Source organism: Dendropsophus ebraccatus, chromosome 1 (assembly GCF_027789765.1).
Source record: "Dendropsophus ebraccatus isolate aDenEbr1 chromosome 1, aDenEbr1.pat, whole genome shotgun sequence".
NCBI lineage: Eukaryota > Metazoa > Chordata > Amphibia > Anura > Hylidae > Dendropsophus > Dendropsophus ebraccatus.
In genome coordinates, this window is record NC_091454.1 from 72608930 (window position 1) to 72633214 (window position 24285).

The window sequence follows — 24285 nt, forward strand, 5'->3', positions numbered from 1 at the left end:
GATTTCCGGTGATACATTGGTCCAGGGATTGTTCTGGTTGTCATTGGATTTGGGGGGGGGTTCTCCCTGTGGTGCGGCGGTTGTTATCTGCCTCATAGGGGGTTTTGCCTTCCCCTGGATTAGCGCAGTAGGGTTTCCCTGGGTTTAACCTGATGGACTCTTGTCTTCTTTCAGCCTTGTTTACTATGTTACTATGTTAGAGAGGGATGCCCCGCATCACATCCAAGAGAGTCCAGCCTGGCCCAAAAGGCTTCTGGGTGTAAAAACTGTCATCAAAGTGGGCAGACGGGCATTTTTCATGATTTGAATAAGTAACAGATGTTTTTAAAGGGTTAAATGAGTTTGGGCCACTAATTTCACACTTGTCCCCTCTTAAAGATTGCTGCCGGGTTTAAGCGCTCCGGTGTGCATGCGCTCCCCTTCTGTATCCGTGTCCCTTCTGGTAAAGGTTTCGTGGATAACGCATTTCCAGAGCTCTTAATGATGTGACACAGTGAAGGAGGTCAAAAAAGACAAGTTTGGTCAGCTCTCCTAGAACACCATTCACACTAGGCAGGAGCACGTTGCTATGGCTGAAATTGCAAACACACAAAAAAACTGAAAAATGCAACAGCTCACTGCAATGACAAGACACAGACCCACTACAGACATGAAAATAGTTAAAAGCAGCCCCCCCCCCCAACTGCTAAAAAAAATTCCCACAAAAATAATCAGGCTCTTGGTTACCATTTGCAAACCGTGTAAACCACCCCACCACAAATTGGGAATTTTTTTTTTCAAGTGTGGGGGGGCGCTTCTATTTTCTGTAGTGGGTCTGTGTCTTGCCATTGCGGTGAGCTGTTGCATTTTTCGGTGTTGCTGTGAAGGAGGTGTCACGGGAGGAGGATCTGCATGGCATCGCAGCGCCAAATAGGTAGAACATGATCATATTTTCGGCAGAATATCATTGGCACCAGATAAAAAAAAGCCTGCCTTTGCCCTTTACACCTCACCAGTCCTTGAGAAAGCACAGATGAAACACGTTGGAGGGTGTATTATCAGTGTCAGATCAGTGGCCCAAACTCATTTAACCCTTTGAAAACACCTGTTACTTATTCATATTAGGGAAAAATGGCTATGTGCCCACTTTGATGCCAGTTTTTATCCCCAGAAACACTTTGGGCCAGGCTGGACTTTCTTGGCTGTGATGCGGGGTCCCCCCTCTCTGTGTGTTATCAGTGTGAGATCAGTGGCCCAATTTTATTTTTAAATCATAATTTTGTGTTTTTACTTTGATGCCCATTTTTATGCCAACCGCGGGCTCCTTTTGGCCATATTAATCTTCATTCCCCTCAGGGCACCTAACTTATGGGTAGGTTATTAATATTATCATTTTTCTGTAAGAATAATGGAGGAAAAAGGAAAAATTCTCTGAATAAGAAAACAACTTCAGCCCCGAATAAGAAACTGGCCGAATAGGAAACTAACTTCAGCCTGGTGACCCTGAGCACCTCGTTTGGGAAACACTAGAGACACCATACTGGGTAGTGATGGACATGACACAGCACAGACGCCACTTCCGAGGTTCCGGGTGAGGGGTCTCTCTCTGACAGAGAGAACAGCGGCACCTCGTGGCGTCTTGGGGGAAGTACAGCCGCTCTGATGTCACCACCGTGGTCCTGCCTCTAGAGTGGAGCAGCAGGCATAGGGTTGGGTGCCGCTCGTTGTGCTCTGGGAATGGCTTGCACCTCCTGCTAGGATCTGCCCTGATCTCTGAGTTCCCTGGTCATAAGGTCACACCCCGCAGCTGAAAGGAAGCCAAGATGTCTGACGATTTCGGCTTCTTCTCCTCCTCCGAGAGCGGGGCTGCCGCAGAGACAGAGGAAGACCCAGCCGCCGCTTTCCTGGCCCAGCAAGAGAGCGAAATAGCTGGCATAGAGAATGACGAAGGCTTCGGGGCAGTGCTGGTGGGCAGCCAGGCGTCCTCTATGGAGCAGTCAGATATAGGTGAGAAGAGCACACATGCACTGAGCACGCTATTGTCCGCAGAGCTCGCACTTCACCAGACACATCGTCAAGGTCACCCAGGAGATGAGGCAGCAGGTGCAGGGCTATCCTCTCAGGAGCTGGGGGCCATTGCTGCTGCTGCATTTCTGTCTGGCTTGGGCTCAGTGCTCCTGGGGATCTGCTCAGCAGCTCAGGTGGCACTGGTGATGGCTGACTGGGCACAAGCTGGGGCAAGGCCATGTACTCTCAGCAGCATAGTCAGAGCTCACTGCCATGACTACTGTGGCTTTGTCCTTATGTAGGAACTGTAGCAATATTCACTGTTTAGGGGGAAATGATTGGATACAGAGCACCAGATCATGGCCTGATCTACATCACTGCTAGCCCTTCAGCTAAAGGAGAACAGCAGCCATGTACTAATCCAGGGAGAATCCTACATGCTCATAGGAAGTGATAAGAAAATCCATTAGATTGGGGCTTGTGGCCATAGGATTTTGGGGGCCTCTGCTGAGCTGATGATAAATCTAATATTTGGTAGACTTGAGAGGAAGCATTGTCTGGAAACCCCTTATCTCTTATGGTGCGTTTACACAGACAGATTTATCTGACGGATCTTTGTAGCCCAAACCAGGAACAGACTATAAACAGGGATCAGGTCATAAAGGAAAGACTGGGATCTATCCTCTTTTTAAATCCATTCCTGGCTTTGGCTTCCAAAATCTGTCAAATAAATCTTTCTGTGTAAACACACCCTTATTATCTAATAAACAGGGAATCTTATCAGAAAGATGTCTTACGTCTATAGCCGCACTGTGTATATTAAGGGCCCATTCATACATACTGTACACGGAGCAGATTGGATTCTGTATTCAGTCATTTAGTTACATTAATATGTGCAGTGGATCCTGTATGTGTGGATGGACCCTAAAGAGTATGCCCTATCCACAGAGATAAGTGACCACTACCTGATTGTTGGGCTGTGACTGCCGGGACTCCCATCAATTAAAACAGTGTGCACACTTGACAGCCGCTCCATTCATTCTCGGTGGGACTTTCTTCTATTGCCAAGCACTGAATTTGGCTATGTTCAAAATTCCTAGAGATAGTGAAGCTGAGCATACTTGCTGGCGCTGCATTTACTTTGGTGGCCCATGACCAGCGGGCTCATGATCGGTTAGGTTCCCAGCAGTCAGACCCCCACCAATTATCCCTTATATTGTGGACGACTTTTAAGCTTAAAATAATTCCTTTCACCTTCCTGCTCCCACTTTAGTAAGCCCTATTTATATTACATTTTGGGGTCTTCACGGCCAGTATAAGTCATGATACTGTCAGAAACATATACCGTAGTGTACCCATAGACTTTAATAGACCAAACATAGTCTAGTTGTATCTACAATTTGACTGGTTTACGACTATATACATTTTAATTGTGGGTCACAACAGCATAGTAGAATGTGCTTTTGAGTCCCACAAATACAACACATACAATTGTGAAACAGTCCTAATGCAGTTACATGTAGACTTCTATTTCTAGGCTCCAAGTCGTACTTGCTTTCTTATTGCTGTACACTGTATCTAGTCAGGCTTCTAGAAGCTGTAATGGCAGCAATACTGCTTGTCACACAGTTTTCCTAGAAACCTATTTCTACTAAGGGTACAAACACACATGGCATATACGCTGCGTATTTACTGCTGCGATACGCAGCAGATATGCAGCAGGTTAGATCTAAATAACTGAACACAGCATCAAATCTGCACCATCAAATCTGCTGCGTATCTGCTGCGTTTACGCTGTGTGTGTTTGTACCCTAATGCAGGAGAAGATTGGAAAGCGCCATGCTGTTAGGTAACAGCTCCTGTAGGTACAGTATTGGGGTAATGATCTCTCTGCATAGAAAACTGTAACTTAGATCATATTACAGGCACCGCAGCACAAGAAACCTGGCTGTATGCCTGCTCTGGCACACAGCTTATTTGTAGGAAGGCTGGTGCTAGGACATAAGGCCGGCAGGACTTCCTGATTCCTCTATCCACTTTGCACCAAGATGTTTTATTAGTCTTGCAGATTATTTGCATGTGCTGAGATATTTGCATTCAGCTGTTAAAAGGTGCATCTACTGCAAGCATCCTTAGGTTACCTCCCCCACCCCCCCCCCATGTACATTTCTGCTACACCATCATATACATCACCAATTCCTGGAACTCGCAGCTGCATTACTTATGGAGTAGTAGAAGACAAATGTTATAAGGCCAGAGCTACACTGCACTTTCTGTAGATGAATTTTAGTTAATGAGGGACAGCTGCAGTCCACAAGATTGTATACAGCTCAATGGATTGCTTTGGACTGCAGCTGTACCTCAATAGTTATAATCCATCTTGTAGCACTACAAAAAGTCGCAGTGTTTCCCTGGCCTTAAAGGGGTTATCCAACGCTACAAAAACATGGCCACTTTCCCCCTACTGTTGTCTACAGTTTGGGTGGGGTTTTGAAACTCAGTTGCATTGAAGTAAATGGAGCTTAATTGCAAACCGCACCTGAACTGGAGACAACAGTAGGGGGAAAAGTGGCCATGTTTTTGTAACGCTGGATAACCCCTTTAGGGTATATTCACACGGGCGGGCTCAAGCCCGGCAGGTCCTGGCAGTTCCCATACACTACATACTTGCTGCGGTCTAAACGACCACAGCGAGTATGTAATTATACCGCCCTTAACCCCTTCTGCTCCCCCGCTGTAAGCATACTTTACCTGTCCTTGCTGCACGGGTCCGGCGTCCTGCTCTCCCGCCTGGCCAATCAGTGGCTGCGGCTGGGCAACACACTGATTAGCCGGACAGGAGAGCAGGACGCCGGACCCGTGCAGCAAGGACAGGTAAAGTATGCTTACATCGGGGGAGCAGAAGGGGTTAAGGGCGGTATAATTACATACTCGCTGCGGTCGTTTAGACCGCAGCAAGTATGTAGTGTATGGGAACTGCCAGGACCTGCCGGGCTCGCAGCGAGATTCTCGCCCGTCCGTGTGAATATACCCTTAATGTTTAGTTCACACTACCGTTTGGAAGCTCTGTTATGAGTTCAGTTTATTTCTCAGGATCTAAATGGATAAAAAAATTATTTTGCAATTATTTCAAGCAATGATTTGTTGTCTGCTCTAATCCTGCAAAATAAATGGACACCAGATAGAAACCTAATGGACCCTATTGAAGTCAATGGGACATCTCAGGTATCCCTCTGCATCAGTTAGGCCTTATTTACACGTCCCGTAATTTACGGATCCGTATTTCCATATCCGAGTTAGTGCACATTGATGTCTATTGGGCTGTTCACATCAGTAGATCAAACGGATGAAAATCAATGCCAAAAAAAAAGGACATGTCCCAGTGGGGACCCAGATTTTTTTTATGGATCCTACCATTGAAATCAATTGTTTACGGACTGCAACATGTTTGGCATCCGTATTTCCGTATTCCCGTAAAAAAAAAAAGGATGACTCATAGGTCACAAGGTTCTGTTTCTAAGCAACCACAGGCTGACAAGTGATCATGTGACTTATTTTAGGGATTGGGCAAACTGGTGCTATTTTTTTTTAACCTACTCAAGTTTATTAACTTGTATAAAGCAGTCATTAGTAAAACGGATTAACGGAAATACGAATGCAATACGGATGTACTACTAATTTTTATCCGGTTGTTTCAGGACTAGAAAATATTACTGAGCGTGTGAATAAGGCTTTAGGCATGCATTTTTATCATGAAAAAGCCGTTTAAAGCTCTTCCCCCGTCTTCATGGTTCTCTTATGGAGAGGGTAGGGGTTGAAGGAGATGAAGCACCAAAACAGGACAACAAAGAGTTAATTTACAGCTACAGGACAACAAAGAGTTAATTTACAGCTACATCACCGGGCTATCTCCTCTGAAGCCAGCACTGACCTTTCTGACCACTGAATACCGGCTTTCACACGGCTCCCACTGTGTAATCCTCTGTTCTCTGCTCTCTGCTGCCATCTTCCTCCTCCCCTCTCTCCTCTCCATAAAACAGACAGGGCACGTCTGATGTAAACAAGACGTGATTTCCTGATAATGAGCAGTGAAAGAGAGAGGGGGGGGACCTGTGGAAAGTCTTTTTGAATGCAGCTAATGGCATATTTGCCTAATAAAGCCAATTACAAAGTTTTCTAAAATCACCTGTACTATTGATTTCTGCAAAAAAAAACACAAGCGACAGTGACACTTTAAGTCTTTCCTGATATGTTTTATGCCTGACACCCTCCACCACAAGCTCCACGCTCTTTGGTCCTGTTCCATTTTATCAATATGCTTTTTTTAGGTAAGGTCTCCAGAACTGGACAAATTATTCCAGATGTGATGTCACTAGAGCTCTATACAGCGGGATCACAATCTCACTCTTTCTACATATACCTGTAGCTATACAGCCCAGCATACGACTAGCTTTACTTACCGCCTGGTTGCACTGGTGACTCATTTTAAGTCAGAAATCACTACCCCTAAATCCTTCTCTTCTAAAGTCTTTACCAACACAGAACTGCAATTTCCATTGTTTGGACCAATTATCTAACAAAGCTAAATCATTTTCCATGTTACTGACACCTCCAGGAATATCAACCCTATTGCACAATTTTGTGTTGTCAGCAAACAGACAAACTTTACCTACCAGACCTTCTGCTATGTTACTTACAAACAGGTTCTGTTCACATCACCAGATTACATATTAATATGTCACCCATACAAATCTGTGTGACCATATTGTACCTCTTAGTTCCTCTGATTTTTTTACAGAGTTGTTTTTTTTCTCATGGATTCATACTGGATTAATTAGAAACTTAAAGGGGTTTTCTGATTAAAACGTACTTGTCCACAAGTAAAAGATTGTAGGGGTCCGACCACCATAGTCCTGGGGATCTCCAGATCGCCCTCTTCTGTCGGCATGTGACCTGCAGCATTATTCTAAACAAAGGAGCTGTGGGCTGATCTGGAAATCGTCGGGGGGGAGGGAGTCAGATTTGGTGAAGAATACTTTTACAAGAGCACCTGTCCCCGCACTCCACCACTTGTAACTATTAGAGATGAGCAAACCTCGAGCATGCTCGAGTCCATCCGAACCCGAACTTTCGGCATTTGATTAGCGGTGGCTGCTGAACTTGGATAAAGCCCTAAGCCTATGTGGGAAACATGGATATAGTCATTGGCGGTATCCATGTTTTCCAGACAACCTTAGAGCTTTATCCAACTTCAGCAGCCCCCGCTAATCAAATGCAGATCGTTCGGGTTCGGATGGACTCGAACTCGGTTCGCTCATCTCTAGTAACTATGCTTTAGGAGACAGAGCCTTTGTTTCCATAGCACTTGTATCATAATAAATGTAAATACTAGAGATGAGCGACCTCGAGCATGCTCAAGTCGATCTGAACCCGAACTTTCGGCATTTGATTAGCGGTGGCTGCTGAAGTTGGATAAAGCCCTAAGGCTATGTGGAAATCATAGATATAGTCATTGGCTGTATCCATGTTTTCCAGACAACCTTAGAGCTTTATGCAAGTTCAGCAGCCCCAGCTAATCAAATGCCGAACGTTCGGATCGACTCGAACCCGAACCCGGTTCGCTCATCTTTAGTAAATACATAAGAAAGGATCCATCATAGATAGAGATGAGCGAACCGGGTTTGGGTTCGAGTCCATCCGAACCCGAATGATCGGCATTTGATTAGCGGTGGCTCCTGAACTTGGATAAAGCTCTAAGGTTGTCTGGAAAACATGGATACAGCCAATGACTATATCCATGTTTTCCACATAGCCTTAGGGCTTTATCCAACTTCAGCAGCCACCGCTAATCAAATGCCGAAAGTTCGGGTTCGGATGGACTCGAGCATGCTCGAGGTTCGCTCATCTCTAATCATAGACCCTGTTGAATTGAAACTGACCAGAGCCTTATATATGTAACATCCATATACAACAGAAAGAGAATTGGTCATCACTTGCTCCTCCCATCTTGTGCAATGTCAGCAAGTATAGACTGCGATAGAAAAAACAATCGTATGTGACTGTGTAGACCTAAGCAGGGAGGGGCGATTTGTAGGAATGCTAATAAACATGTTTATAATCATAGGTAAGGGAGGAGGCCATTTGTGAGGTGGTATACACACCTAGATCAGAAGATTACTACTTGCCAAAGCACCAGTCACTCATTTATCATTATATTTCCCTCTAGTCTAGATGTATATGCCCTGGGTTTGTGGTGTACTTTTGCCTTGATTTTTTTACAAAAATGTATGGTATTCTATACAGCAAGTAAACTGAAACCCCAACATACACTGTCTGAACAAAATCCAAAATGATACTTCGAGTCTCCATTGGTGCCTTTTGATTGCATTTTTATTTTTTATTTTCATGCTAGGAGTTGGTAAACGCATAGTGAGGGCCATATTACACAAAGTGATAATCGCTCCGTGTAATAGACACAACGATCAGCCGATGAAATGATCATCGACTCATTGTTTCTTTAGGCCCAGACCTAAAATCATTGGCCACCGTCTGCGCATGGCTACATGTAATATCGATGCACGGACGATGGCTGACAATTGCCCAAACAGTAAATGCTTCACCTGCCCACGTTCCTGGTCTTCTCCTGTGCTCTGTATCCGCCTCGGCACCCAGCTTCAGAGGGGCCTGTCTGAGCTGAGCCAATCAATGTCCACTGCGAGTGTGGACAAGTGAAGTATTTACTGTTTGGGCATGTCCATGCAGCCATTGCTAAACAATTATCGGGCCCTGTAATAGGCGCTCTTTTACAATATTGATCAAACCTTCATCATCCCATGTAATAGGAGGCCTAAGACAAGTAAACAGATACTATTTTTATTTTTAATTGTTTTTGGTTGGCTTACTTTACACCAATATAATGATGAATGCCAATAATAATTGTTGTGTATTTTGCCACTCCTCTTAGTCGCATTGTGTTTTCTAGAAAAGTTAAGGTGCACCTGCAATTCTAGATTAAAAACTATTATAGTGCTGCGCTCAATAATTATTCTTCTTAATGATTCTTTTTCTGAATGGTCATTTTCCATTTAGCTTATAAATAGGTGTATGGACTAAATAGTCTTTATAAGAAATTTCCTACCATTTAGCTGCTAATCAGAGAAAGATAAATCTGTCTGATGGACTTTTTGCATGGACTTTTTGCATGCTCAATGTTGGAGGTTATCTGGGACTTACACACCAGCTCAAAGAATGGAAAAGAGATACATTTTGGGGTGCAGCTCAAATAGATAACAGAGGGGAGAATCATTAACAAGAATAGAAAGTATTACAACAAGTATATTGAGAGAATATAACTCACACAGCACATTGGAGAAGCAGTACAAGTAAAAGTAAGGCCACATTCACACATTTGTCATCCTGCCCGTAGCCACAGACCTGCAGCTACGTACAGATGTACCGATGTGCACCGATAACAATCCGCAGCCTGTCTTTGGTTGATTGGACCCCCTGCACTAACAATAAAGGATGTGTGCCACAAATGCCAACCATATTATGGCTTGCCAGTATTTTTTGAAGCATTGATCTGAGCCCCAACAGCGACCTGAAACACATACAGGTGTGTCTGGTGCTATAGAAGCAAATAGGCCTGCATTTGCCAATCCGTAAGTGCGGACAGAGTTAACGGATATGTGAAAGGGTCCTATGCAAGATCTGGAATAAAGACTTGTAAAGAAAAAGTCCTTAATAGTTATAAAACAAGAGTGAAAAATTTTCATTTATTGGCACCCGCTTCAGAACTCCCCACTGCTCACAATGGAGCAAGTGGCCCGAGCTGCTCGCTCCATTGCGTGAACTAACAGGGTTTTCTGCGGCCACTATTCAGTGAATAGTGGCCGCAGAAAACTAACATGTCAGTTCTCTACGGCGCTGCTAGGGATCCACTCAGCCTGCAGCTAAACGTAAATACTGCATGGGAATCACGGCCGTTGTAACACCCCAGTTATTATCTATGGAGCCCCCAGATGCAACTTTCATGAATCTGTGTCGTGCACACATGGCCCGCAGCTCTGTTCTGCAGGAATTTCAGGTTCCCCATTCATGAGATCATGAGGACCCCTAACCTGTGCATTCTCTGCATAGGGCATAACAACTAAACAATGTAAACTCTGCATCCTTATGAACAGTAAATCCTGGTGTTGTTGCTGACACAAGCTATTCAGTAACAGCATTGTTAGAGAACATTTATTCAGCCAGACAGTATGGTTCAGTGGATCTGAGGGAATCCAGTGTTAATGTATGCCTAGTGTAAGTGCAGCTCCACTGTTATAGGTTGGAGACTTGCACATATAACACTGGGTTACCTGTTTTGAACGTGTTGAGAGGCTGTCGAGAGCATAAGGCTTTGTTTACATATGCATTGAAGGCTCTATTGTGAGCTTCCAATGAAGATTCCATCATATTAGATGAGTGTGGTGCAGCATGCGGCACAATTTTGTGATGGAATGTGACAGACCCTAATACAGTATAAGTCATTTGAATCTCTGTGTGGTTCGATGTCTGCTGATCTGACACCACCACACCATTATTCTAATTTTCTGTTTCTGTGATGCACAGAAAAAGGAATTGTTGATGCAAATGTAAAGTCATCCTTGTCTGTAGTCTTCCTCATAGGAAATTACATTTTTAGTCATTTGTTGAAAATATCTAAAGGAGATTTGTACACTACAGGGCACCATGTAAGTGCTGTATATTTATTGTAATAGTGTCCTTTGGCTAAGTCATCAACAGCTAATTGGTGGGGTTGCATGGCAGTAACCCGGCACCACTATTTTCTGAAATTGTCTCCTTTTTAAATAGGGTAACCTTAACTTAGTCTAAAATTGTCCCAGAATTATGACAGTGATTTGGTGAGCAACTTTAAAGGGGTACTCTGAAGACTAAAAAAAACATATATATATATATATTTTTTTTTTCCCTGGACCGCGACTCTCATAAAGTGTTGCCGCAATGTACTATACCGTGCAGTCTTCTCCAGGCTCCTTCCCCTGATCAGTACGTGTCTGAAAACTCAAACCGATCAAAATGTCAAAAGTTTTTGGAACTGATTTCTGGTGCATTGTTGTGGCTTAAAGGGAATCTGTCGGCACCTGGACCCAACCGGAGGTGCTGACAGTGTGCTCTAGGTGGTAGTACACTAGTGAGTAGGTTTCCTCTGGCTATTCAGAATATATATATTTTGCGCGGCCCGGCATGCTTCTTACTTGTGCCCGGTCCCGGTCTGCACAAGCTGTGCGGATGTAAATTATGACGGCGGATGCAGGAGGTGCATGGCTTGTAACTTCAGAGGCGTATACACAGACCGAAAAAGTGTCCCAGACTGCGTATGCGACGCAAATGTCACAGGCTACGCACCCTTTGCACTTGCTGCCATTGTTAACATCAGCAGCGCTGGCACATACCATTTTTTTCTATGTATGTTTTGTGCAAAATTTGTTCACATTTTGTAAATCTCATACTCCAGTGCAATTGTAAATTCTGTGGATTTTTTGCATTGTCTTAAAAAAAAAAAATGGTTGCTGTGGGCAACAGCCGAGATTTAATTTTACCAGAGCAGTTTTGGAAATGAAAGCTGAGCTGTGATTAGTTGGTATGGGTGTGTTCAGACATATTAGAGCATCAATGTTGCATCTGGTGCAGTCTGCTTAAAGGGAATCCGTCAGCTCCCGGGCACTACCTGAGGTGCTGACAGTGTGCTGTAGCTGGCAGTCCCCCAGTAAGCATGGTGCCTTTTTGGTAATTTTCCGTGCAGCGGATTATGTACAATCTTATGTCTCCTACTGTCACAGAGCTGTTGTTCGTGCCACACTTGTCATGCATCCTCCTCCCTCTTCATGAATAATCAATGCTGCCCGGCCTCCTGCTCGCTCAGCTGTCAGCTGATTGCAGATCAGTCCTCTGTAGGCAGGTTATCTCTGAAAGATTCTCTCCTCTCTAATGTGTTGGAGCTGTGGTCTAGGGGTAACTCACCTGTCTAGAGACCTGACAGCAGTTCAAATCCCCTGATGAAAATTAAGTAGATGTCTTTTTTTTTTCTCATTATTGTATCATTTTTAAGGCTATGTTCACACAGTATTTTTGCTCAGTATTTTGGTCAGTATTTTGCAACCAAAACCAGGAGTGGATTGATAACACAGAAAGGCTATGTTCTCACTCTGTTGAAATTGAGCAGATGGCCGTCATTTAATGGCAAATATCGGATGTTGTTTTAAAAAAAACAGTAATTATTTGCAATTAAATGACAGCCATCCACTCAATTTCAACAGTGTGTGTACATAGCCTTTCAGTGTTTTCAATCCACTTCTGGTTTTGGTTGCAAAATACTGAGCAAAAATACTGTGTGTGAACAAAGCCTTAAAAATGATACAATAATGAGGGAAAAAAAGACATTGATTTAATTTCCATCAGGGGATTTGAACCAGAGAATGACCTGCTGTCAGGTCTCTAGACAAGTGAGTTACCTCTAGACCACAGCTCCAACACATTAGGGAGGAGAGATTCTTTCAGAGATAAACTGCCTACAGAGGACTGATCTGCAATCTAACAGCTGAGCCAGCAGGAGGCCGGGCAGCATTGATTATTCATGAAGAGGGAGGAGGATGCATGACAAGTGTGGCACGAACAACTGCTCTGTGACAGTAGGAGACATAAGATTATACATAATCCGCTGCACGGAAAATTACCAAAAAGGCACCATGCTTACTGGGGGACTGCCAGCTACAGCACACTGTCACCACCTTAGGTAGTGCCCGGGAGCTGATGGATTCCCTTTAACGTTGCATCCCTTTGGTCGACAAGCTGTTTGTCCACAGGACTCCCTCTCACTTATGTTAAAGGAGTATTCCAAACTCAACTAACATAGTTAAACTTGTAGTAAAACTCATCAACTTCGCTCATTCATTTAGCAAATTTTCTGCCTCCTCCTTATACCTGATATTAGCAGTAGAAAAAGGAAAAATTCTGACCATTAATGTGTATCTTTTCTTGTGCAGTGGGATTTGATGACCTAGTGACCACTCCCGTTAATGGAGACTTAGGCCAGGTAAGAAAAACTTTTGTAATGAGGCTTTATCTGTGTTGAGACTAAAGTCCTATTTACATTGATACAATTTGCCTGTTCCATGTGGGGTTATGGCTCACATGGGGACCTTTATTGCCGTTGATATATGGTGAATGCCAACACAGTGATTCAGAGAAAGTAAAACGACAGTGGGAGTTTCAGACTGCCATTTCATATACTGGTCTGAAACATAAGTCCACTAGAGGAAAATATGACAAATATATAAGTTGATGTATGCCTCTTAGTAAACTCAATTTGTCAGGGCTGTTGAGTCGGTAAACCAAGCTCCAACTCCTGTATTTTTCACACTCCAACATCGCACTTCCTGTTGTAAAATGGTGGCATCAGGCTTCATGTTACCTATAAAAAGAAAATTTTCAAAAAGAAGAACAAATAAACAAGATATGTGTTCAATAAATAAATTATACAATATTAAGCCATGTTTTATATTTTTAATTTTAAGCCAGAGTCTGTAGACTTCTATGGATTCCAGCCCCATCTCCACAGCCCCGTACTTTACATAGATCTTATCTGTCTAATAGCTGTCATAGCGATAAACTGTTCAGTGATGTCATAATGCTTCCATATGTCATAATGCATCCATGTAATACATAAAGTGTGAAATACGTTGTAGTGTACTGTTCTATTCCATCAATACCTCCTCCCAAACTATGATAGAGGCTCAAGAGTTTGCAATTTTTGCTAGGCAATGGGCTCTTACTGTAAAGGTACAGTATATATGGATAATATTGTTCTTATATTTATTCTTCCTACTGTCAGGCAGTTATTGTCTATTTAATATGATGATGCCAAACAATTAACATTTTTCAGTACATGGGCCTATAAACTGTATCATGAGTAGCATATTAATAGTGTCTCTCTTATAGGAGTCTAATGGAGTCAGTGATGGATATGCAGCTATAGCCCATGCTGATAGACTAACCCAGGAACCTGAAAGCCTCCGTAAATGGAGAGAGGAACAGAAGGTGCGCCTGGAGGAGTTGGGTATGTTATAAAGTATCCTCACAGTTAGGTCTATAGTGTACAGGCATGCGGCTGTATCAGTAAAGTCCCAAGAAGATTTAAAAACATTCAGCTCTCCTGGCATCATATTGATACATGATGCTGGCTTATCCTCAGTATAGGCCATCAATATTTGATAAGGAGGGTGTGGGACCCTGTTATTCTTCTGATTGCCTATTAAAGTAAATATGAATTGAGCTGCAGTAACCCAGCATGGCCACTACAAAATATATAGAGCTGTCTGCTTCAGGCTTAGTCCACTGTATCTGCAGTTACCACCTCTCTGACAAACAGTTGATCAACAGGGGTGCTGGTTGTGGGACCCCATAATCAAATCTTGTTGGCCTTAACCGTAAGCCATCAATGAAACAGTTCTAGAAAACTATTTTAACCCGAAAATGATAAGTATCTAGTTTCATATTTTGTATGTAGACACTGATGGGTCCCTTGGTTGAATGATGGACATATGTCTGTTTTCAACCATACTAACTGGCTCAGTTGCCCCTAGCAACCAATCAGATTCCACCTTCCATTCCTCACAAACTCTTTGGAAAATGAAAGGTGGAATCTGATTGGTTGCTAAGGGCAACTGAGCCAGTTTCACTTTACTCCATGTTTAATCAATCTCCCCCTATGGGTTTATGTTTTCATGCAACTGATAAATGTATATCATTGCCACCAGAGCCCAATTAAATGTACCCTAGGCCCCGGGCTGTGCATCCAACCTGGGGGGCCCACCAGACTATGATGTGCAGTTGCAGTTAGATTAGATGTGGGCAGTTCAGATGGCCGTGGGCCCTTGGTGGCTGCCAGAACCACCCACTGATGCCACACCCTTCACCTCAGTCTTCTGTGAATGTTTGCTTTTGTTTTATAGATGCAGCTGCTAAGGTGACAGAACAAGAATGGAGAGAGAAGGCCAAGAAAGACTTAGAAGAGTGGTACCAGCGACAGAGTGAGCAAATCGAAAAGAATAAGGTTACAAATAGGTTAGTGCTTTTATTTTATTGTGACTGTCATATTGCTCAATGGACATTGTGTACCTACTTCTATTACTACATGAGAGAAAAGCAGTGAATGTCAGCTAGACCGTTACATGAGGGTAAAATGGCATACTACAGTGAAGCAGCTCCCATCCAAAATGAACCAGGGGACTACTAGACATGTGGTTGGGAACTTTACTGTGTATGGAGCTCTGAGGCGGACAGATGGTCACTGCACCTTTACTAACAGCTGACAGATATAGTAAACAACACTTGCCGTTTAATGGCAGTAGCCACTGTAAGGGTATGTTCACACTGAGTAAAATCCCACCTGCCTCAGTGTCCCACAGTATCTCTACAGGAGGGCTTGCGCGCCTCTGCTTCCGTCGCACTCCGCTCAAAGACATGTCAATTCTTTGCGTAGAGAGCGGTGGGAGTGGAGGCGCGCACACCCTCTCATAGAGGTACTGTGGGACAGTGAGACAGGTGGGATTCTGCAGTGGAGAGCTCTGGCATGGAATTCCATCGATTTTACTCAGTGTGAACATACCCTAAAGGGGCAGCATAATAGTAGGCAGCAGTTGAAGTCAGATTTTCAAGTTGGTGTGTAAGGCTTGTGTTCTTGCATTGCATTTAACATTCCTTTTTTTGTTGTTGTTATTACCAGTTAAATCCTTTGTTAACCTATCTCATATTGGTGCCCTTGAACGAAAAGTGTGTAGTAGACTTATGTCTGCGTTAATTATTAAACTACAATGAGGCCAGGCACTGTGGTATTACAATACCTGCACCAGAGTTATTTTGCAGTATAGCTTCCTTAATAACCTGTTATTATTAAGACTTCGACACACAGAACAAATACCCTCCCTCACTGCTCTGTCTGCTGTTAGAGGCCAGGCACACTGATCTTCTAGCCATTCCCCAACCCTCCACGATTTGTCAGATGAAAATAAAAAGATTCTGAAGAAAATGATTACCTGTTTTTTTGTTTGTTTTTTTCCTGATACAAGGTGTTCCATCTGCAGAATTTTCTCATGCTGGATTATTCATTTCTAGGATGTGTTAGTTTCATTCACCTCAGTAGAAGCTGTCCGTTTCACAGATGACATGGACATGGAAGGTCTGTAGTGGAATCTCCCTTGCACAGCAGCATCCCCAATATGATGATGGGAGTGAGGTGTATAAATATGCGCATGGCCCTGTAATGAAGGAGTTGTGCGGTACAGTTACAGTTTCCCCGCTCCTAGAATAATATTGGGGGGTTCCACTATAGGCCTTTCATGTCTGTGTCATCCGTGAAACACAGAATGTGTTAATAAGGCATTATTGTTTGCTGATCAGCAGTGGTGCTAAGTGTTGTGGCAAAATTAATCTGATATTGGTAACCTTGAGGATAAGTCATCAATACCCAGAATATCCTTTTAGGGTGGGTTCCCACATAACTGAACCACAGTGAATTTCACTCTGCGAGATTCCTCTCCTGTCAGTTTCAGTAGGATTACATACTTGCAGCGCAATTGTCATCCTTCTGTGCTTATGTAAGCGGCAGCCCCCTTGACCCCCCGCAGCCCGGTCCGCGCACCGGCTTGTTCTGTGGCTCCCAGCATCCTGACTTCCCACTCAGCCAATCAGTGCGCTGTCCCGACGTAGCACACTGATTGGCTGAGCAGGACGTCCAGATGCTGGGAGCCACAGAACAAGGCTGCTGCCTAAATAATCGCAGCGGGATGACAATTCCGCTGCAAGTATGTAACCCTATTGAAACGGAGGGGAGGGAAATAGCGAATTTCGCTGCAAACTCGCATCGTGAAATCTGCTGCAATTCTGTTAAGTGTGAGCCCACCCTCAAAAAACATAACAGTTTTAAAATTGTGATTGCCATGGTTTGTTGTGTGAGGTGGCTTTTTACTGTATTGAAAAGCATAGTCAGCTGCCCTTTTCCTTCAAAATATAAAATAGGTATACATTTTTAATAATTCAAGGGACAACATACTATACATGTTTAGGCTGGGTTCACACTATGTATATTTCAGTCTGTATTGTGGTCCTCATATTGCAACCAAAACCAGGAGTGGATTAAAAACACAGAAAGGATCTGTTCACACAATGTTGAAATTGAGTGGATGGCCGCCATATATCAGTAAATAACTGCCATTATATCAATACAACAGCCGTTGTTTGAAAATAACAGTAAATATTTGCCATTAAATGGCGGCCATCTACTCAATTTCAACATTGTGTGAACAGATCATTTCTGTGTTTTTAATCCACTCCTGGTTTTGGTTGCAATATGAGGACCACAATACTGACTGAAATACGCGTAGTGTGAACCCAGCCTTAGGCTGCGTTCACACTACGTATATTTCAGTCAGTATATGTATATTTCAGTCAGTATTGCAACCAAAACCAGGAGTGGATTAAAAACACAGAAAGGCTCTGTTCACACAATGTTGAAATTGAGTGGATGGCCGCCATATAACAGTAAATAACAGCCATTATTTCAATACAACAGCCGTTGTTTTAAAATAACAGCAAATATTTGCCATTATATGACGGCCATCCACTCAATTTCAACATTGTGTGAACAGAGCCTTTCTGTGTTTTGAATCCACTCCTGGTTTTGGTTGCAATACGAGGACCACAATACTGACTGAAATATACGTAGTGTGAACCCAGCCTTAGTGTGTATACACAGACATTTCCCTGCCTTATATACCGAATGTTATTCACTTTGTATGAATTTCTAATCCCAAAAAAGTACAGTGAGTATGTAAGGCTATAATGCACGATTTGTATTGTAAAAAATTGTGAACTTTAAAAAAAAAAGGTTCATTTCTAATATTGATAAGCTTTTCCTAAATTAAAATTATGGTTTGTATTATCTTTATTTTGATATTTGCATTAAAAGCTAGCATTTTACTTATACCACAGCATATACCAATATATAACATTATACAATGCAAAAGAAGGGCTGAGCTCACACTGCTTTGTGTATATGTTTACCGTATAGATTTGTATCTCAGTTGTTTTACATTACACAAATGCTACAAATGGATGCTGCTATATGCCATACAGCAGAATCTGTATTAGATATATATTTATTACAGCGTATACTTTTTTTCCCTCCCTGCTGGACACAATAGCACAGACTGATATGATATTCTATTCTATGCAAAAAACAACATAAACAGTAACTAGTGAAACTTAAACATGCAACCCACTGTACACCCAGTAGAGAGAAGTTACCAGCTTCATGAAGAAGTGAGCATATTTTAGGAATTTTCTGGTTCTGTTAAATATTTCTGCATCTTTTTCTGTGGAAAAGCATGACGATTGGTGAAACAGTGCTAACACTTACCAAGTAACTAAAAAGCACATAAAAAACAAAACTGTCACCATATAGAAGGTGGCGGCTAGATGTCTACTCCACTTAAATTAGGACAACAATGTGAGCCCTGAAATGCTTGCCAATCCTCATGTTTCTTCAAAAGATTATTTTTTTCCCACGTCTAACCACTTACCTGTCAAGACTACTATTTTATTAACTTTCTTCTTCGTTTTCATCTTCTCTTTCTCTTTTTATGCTACTAACCAAGGATTGCAGACAAAGCATTTTACCAGCAACCTAATGCTGATGTCATTGGTTACGTGTATGTTAAGTTTGTCTTCTTCTCTGTCTTATGCTTGTAAAAACCCTAATTTTAAAATGATAAAAATGTACAGTAACCACAGTAAGAATTGCATATAACACTCTATACTTACTGTGTAGGAAGTGATTTATACTTGAAGTGTGATCCATGAGTGTTAGAAAATTATGATAAGAAAGAGACAAGTTACTTTGCACACTTTTAGGCTGCATTCCCACGTTCTGTGATCGTGACGGATCACGGCGTGGAATGCATGTACCGGAGTCCCCCCCGCGCCCGGACAGCATCTGTAATTAGATGCTGGGAGCGGGGGAGACTGTATTCATAAGCGCCGCGCTGTAGTAGCAGCACCGCGCAGCTGATTCATTACAGCGCGGTGCTTATGAATACAGTCTCCCCCGCTCCCAGCATCTAATTACAGATGCTGTCCGGGCGCGGGGGGACTCCGGTACTGGCATTCCACGTCCGTGATCCGTCAGGATCACCCAACGTGGGAATGCAGCCTTAGACGTCAGAGCGGGGGAATGCTCTTTGTGTTGAGTCCCTGTTATGTCTGTGATCTAAGCATGTGTTTGTTTCCCTGGCAGTCTTGCCTCAGAGGGTAGTGTGGGGCAGAAAGCAGCTACACACAGCCTAATATTTCAGAATTTCCTCCTGGGGTAATTACTAATTGGTTTTCCAAACCAGTTACCTCTAAAGGTATTGTCCCATGTCCTCCGGATGGGAGATAAGTATCTAATGATCAAGAACAAGGACCCAATGGTCACACGCATGAGTCCTTTGTCCTGTGGAGTGGTTACATGTAGTATGGTATGGTACATTAAAAAAAATTAAAACGATAAATGGCATGACTAACATTTGTGTTTTCTTAATCAAGGGCATCAGATGAAGCATTGGTCTCGGAGACCAAGGACGAAGAAACTGGGTCTGAATGGGAGCGGGTTGCCCGCCTTTGTGATTTCAACCCCAAGAGCAGCAAGCAGTCTAAAGATGTGTCCCGCCTGAGATCTGTACTTATTTCCTTGAAACAGACACCACTATCTCGCTAGATTTCTCATCCAACTTCATCTTCTCACCTCCCTGCTTCACACCAAAGAGTCCATCCTTGCAGGTCTGAGGCCCATTCACTTATGCCCTTAACATTAACAAGATCCAGCCCCTGATACACTCCCCTGCACATCCTTCAGAAGAACTGTAAATGCAACCTGAATACCAGATCCGATTTCATTCAGTTACTTTATTAGGTTAATGTTTGGTACATTAAGGCTGTGTTAATGGGAGCATGCAGCGGCTGTGAGCTTTGGTTTGGGGAAATTTATGGGGGGAGGGGGTTCTGTCTGTGTGTGTGCCTGGCTTTTAACAATGCTTGCTTATATATTTTACCTAAGGTGTTCTGGAAATGAAAAGCCTGTTTGCAAGGAGATTGCACATTAAACTCTTAAACAGATGGGGTTACAATGTACTGTAATTCCCCATGATTTGGGGTGAAACAAATCTATGCACATACTGTATGATGCACAATACAAAAGAAACAAAACTCACAAAAAAACATAACCTATCAATAAACAACTAATTTTTTTCATATCAAAAACAAATTTTCTGCAGCCTACATGAGAATATTAAAGGGTGTGTACATTTTTGCAACCATTAATTAAAAGAAAAAATTAAAGAAAAAAAACTAATCAGTAATAAATGGATGTAAATGTGTACATATCCTGCCATGTAATATAATGTACTTACTGTCTGTTGTCTTCTTCTTTGTTCCCCAAATGATATTCCCCCTATCATCTATGACTGGGTCACAGTGAAATATGGTCTCAAATGACCTATATCCTACACCTGCCACTAGATGAGACCTATGATTACTTGAAGTGTTCCTGTACCATTTAACATGGGGAAAAAAAAAACTTTTGGTGTTCTAGAAAAATACCAAAGTTGCAGACAGATGTGCTTGGATAAGCTTTTTACATTACTCGACAACATTACTCGAAGTCTCCTGCTGCAAGATGGAAAAAGCAGTGAGCGGAGTAAATGACTTAGCCAATTGCTTTTTTAAAGGCTGTCTGAACACCCAGGCCCTAGTGAATTAAAACATTTGACATGTAACTAGGAGTGATGGTGACTGTGTCTAACAAATGATGGAATACTGGCAATTCCTGCAGTAAGTTGTTTTTTTTCTTGGTTGTTTTTATGCTGGTTAACCCCTTTAGCTGCACCATCTTTAACTTCTACCATTATTCAGGAAAAAGTATTTAAATCATGTCAGAGTCTTAGTGCAATGCTGACATAGACATGGAGTAATTACTATTATGTAAGTATTGTTGATTGTGCTTAACAAAGTGTATTCTGCAAGCTGTGGCACTTAGTGTCACTGTCGTTAGAACTTTTAAAATCTAAATCACGTGATGTGAAATAAAGCAAGTTTGCAATTCACATTCATTTTTTTTTATCATGCTGTAAAACAAAGCTATGCTTACCAGAAATCCAGGTCCAGTCTCCTGAAGGCAGCTTTTTGGCAAACTTGCTTTATATGACATCTACTGTTGATTTAGGTTTTTAAAGTTATAACAACGGGTACAATTTACAGTTTGTTGGCAGCCATTTTGGCATTCTGTGACTGTATCTTTAAGGATTATTCCCAAGTGAGAATGTTATCTAATCCATAGGATAGGGCATAACAAGCTGATCGCAGGGCATCCAACCACTGGGCCCTTCAAGATTTTTAGAACAGAGATCTGTTTCCCATCAGAATGGGGTGCATGCACGCTCTTCCATTCATTTTCTATAGTAGCTGTGGAAGCTGTGATGTGCCTATTCTTGAAACTGGCAGGGCTGTGAGTAGGGGATACCTTTTTCAGGAATACCCCTTTAAGGACATGTTGGTAACAGAATGATTTAACTCCTGTGAGTGACACTGCCTCTCTATGCCTCCTTGCTTTATATCCCTCCAACTTGGCAGAAAGCATGCGCAGATGGCAGCTTCAGGGTACACAGTCAGGACAGGCGCTTGTACATCTAATGTAGGCCTGCTTAAAAGAAAGCAATGGTAAAATCCTTATTTTTGTGCCTTCTGTGTCTGCTTCCCTTATTGATGTCCTATAATCTGTTACGTTCCTTCTTTTGGAAAGATCTAGGTGGTGGACGTGGAAATTGCTCTCTGGGGCAGCACTGCCCTAATTCTCATTGGTGAGAACTCATTGGGTGGAATCTGTCAAGTGTCTAAAAGGGAAACTTTTTTGTTGCCCATAGCAACCAATCACTGTTCAGCTTTAATTTCTTAACCTGCCCTGGTAAAATGAAAGCCGATCTATGGTTGGTCTCAGCCTTCTGTGTCAGTGTTTAATGGAGAATTCTGGGGAAATGTAAAAATCCTCGGTGGACATAATAAAGAAGCTATGCTTACGCTCATGTACCCCCGCAGCACTGTGTCACTGCTCACTGACAGCTGCTCCCTCATTTCTTTTGGGTTCCTGCATTGTCATGTCTCGACATGAAATACCTGTACAGCCGGTCAGTGACTGCAGCAGTGTCCCACTCCTGTCATTGGCTGGCTGAGCAGGTATTTTTGAGTTGGGGCGTGATGACTCAGGATTAGGGATGGTCCGAACCTGCCGAGGTTCGGGTTCGTATGAACCCGAACGCTCGGCAGCAGATTCCCGCTGTCTGCCCGCTCTGTGGAGCGGGAGGAACGCCTGGAAAACTGGGATACAGCCTATGGCTATGGCTGTATCCCAGTTTTCCAGGCGGTCCTCCCGCTGGATCCGACAGCGGGAATCATTACCTCGGGTTCGGATGAACCTGAACCGAACTCTGTTCGGACCATCCATACTCAGGATCAAGGAGCTGTGGGGGTTCGTGAGCAGTGACAGTACGCTGTGGCGGCACAGGGATGAGTAAACATAGCTTTTTTATTATGCTCCCCCCACACACACCCCTGCCCACCTGGGATTCTTCTTTAAAGGGGTTGGCCACTTTATAGTAAAAATGTTCAGTGTACAGTATTAGTAAGTTTACTAACAGCAGCTCCCTGTGTACCTAATAGAGGCAAAATCAGACTCCCCTTTTCCAGGCTGTGCTGTCCTGCTCTGTGGTGTTTCTGTCTATAACATGGCCAACATGGAGGAGCATGTGACCATGCCCCACCCCCCCAGTGTCCACCATAGGCATATACAGGCTCAGTGGTGGACACTGGCGGCGAGGCATGGTCACATCCTCTTCCATGTCAGCCAGCTTATAGACAGAGCAGAGCAGCCTGGAGGATGGAGTCTGATTTTAGCTCTGAGGTACACAGGGAGCTGCTGTCAGTACATACTGTGAGTACACTTACAAATACTGTACACTGAGCAATTTTACTATAAAGTAGCCAACCCTTTTAATGGAAAATATACACCAAAATGCTTTTATGGGTTACTCCCATTTTAGGTCATATGAAAAGAGTGATGTGGCCGACATACAATTTTCATTACCATGCTGTTTTTGATGCAGTTTTTTGAGCCACAGCATGAATGAATAAATATACGTCCTATACGTACTCTAAATTTCCATTTTCCTTCCTTGATTTGGCTTAAAAAACTACCAAAACAACTGCAAATTGCAACTTTAGCCCTAAAGTGACCAAAAAGTACTCCCCTCCTCTCCCTTATATTAAATATATCTAATAATTAACAGAGTATTCTGCTGTGTGTAAAATGATTATGTTTAAACATAGGTTAAAGGAGAACATTTTTGTGTGGATGCAATTTTGCATAAAAGATCTTTTTATTGGAATAAATTATGTAGCTGCAGCTGTTATTGCTGTTGTTTTTTCCTCTTGGTTTGTCAATTATATGTTGAAACAATGGAGGTAATTGTTACATAATGACATATTTAGTATGGTATCCTGATACAGGCCAGTTCTGTGGTCTGTCACCCCGACCCCGATACTTACCCCCTCCTGCCGGTCCCGATTTGAAGAAATAGCCACTCACTCAAATAAGAAGAGTCCATTGTCCTTGGGAAATCACTGCTCCAAGTATTTCCTATGGACATTGAACTTATCTCTTCTCATCTCAAACAGTTGCCACTCATGTTTTTATGTATGCTAACAAAACCGATGCGTTTAAAGCCTGTTCCTATAATGGAAGTCAATGGAAAATGCACAAATGCATCAGTTTTTTTCATCGTTTTTTTTGCATAAAATGAATGGGAAAAAAAATGGATTGCAAAAACGCAATGTGAACCCAGCCTTGGGGGGAATGTATCTAGATAGAAGTAACTTTACACGGGTCTCCCAAAGAGCCCCACCCTATGCAGGATTTACTGACAGGTGCATTCCTTTCAGTAAATCTGGTGAATGAGCTAGTGTAGATTTTAACAGCAGGCATAAATTAGGCCCATCAGGCAGAGCACAGGTAGCAGAGCCTACATTAGTACGGTTTGAGCAAAAATGTGTACCTTTTTGCCAACAAATGCCACGTTTGCAATTGATAAGGAGGGGGAAATGAGTCTTTCCTTTTTTGCATCTAATTTAAGATGGCAGCAACCTAAGTCC

At 42.7% G+C, this 24285-nt stretch overlaps 1 protein-coding gene across 2 annotated transcripts; it reads left to right on the forward strand.

Annotated features, from left to right (window-relative positions):
• Window positions 1-1659: 1659 nt before the first annotated feature.
• CLTB (clathrin light chain B) lies at window positions 1660-20202 on the forward strand. 2 transcript variants are annotated; one of them, XM_069972792.1, is made up of 5 exons: window positions 1660-1986; window positions 13035-13084; window positions 13990-14107; window positions 15003-15114; window positions 19633-20202. In XM_069972792.1, exons 1-5 carry the CDS (start codon window positions 1803-1805, stop codon window positions 19802-19804), a joined length of 636 nt encoding a protein of 211 aa, XP_069828893.1. In that variant the 5' UTR covers window positions 1660-1802; the 3' UTR covers window positions 19805-20202. The 2 variants fall into 2 exon arrangements, with proteins under 2 accessions (XP_069828893.1, XP_069828901.1); XM_069972800.1 differs by lacking the exons at window positions 1660-1986; window positions 13035-13084 and adding an exon at window positions 13723-13830.
• The last annotated feature ends 4083 nt before the right edge of the window (window positions 20203-24285 follow it).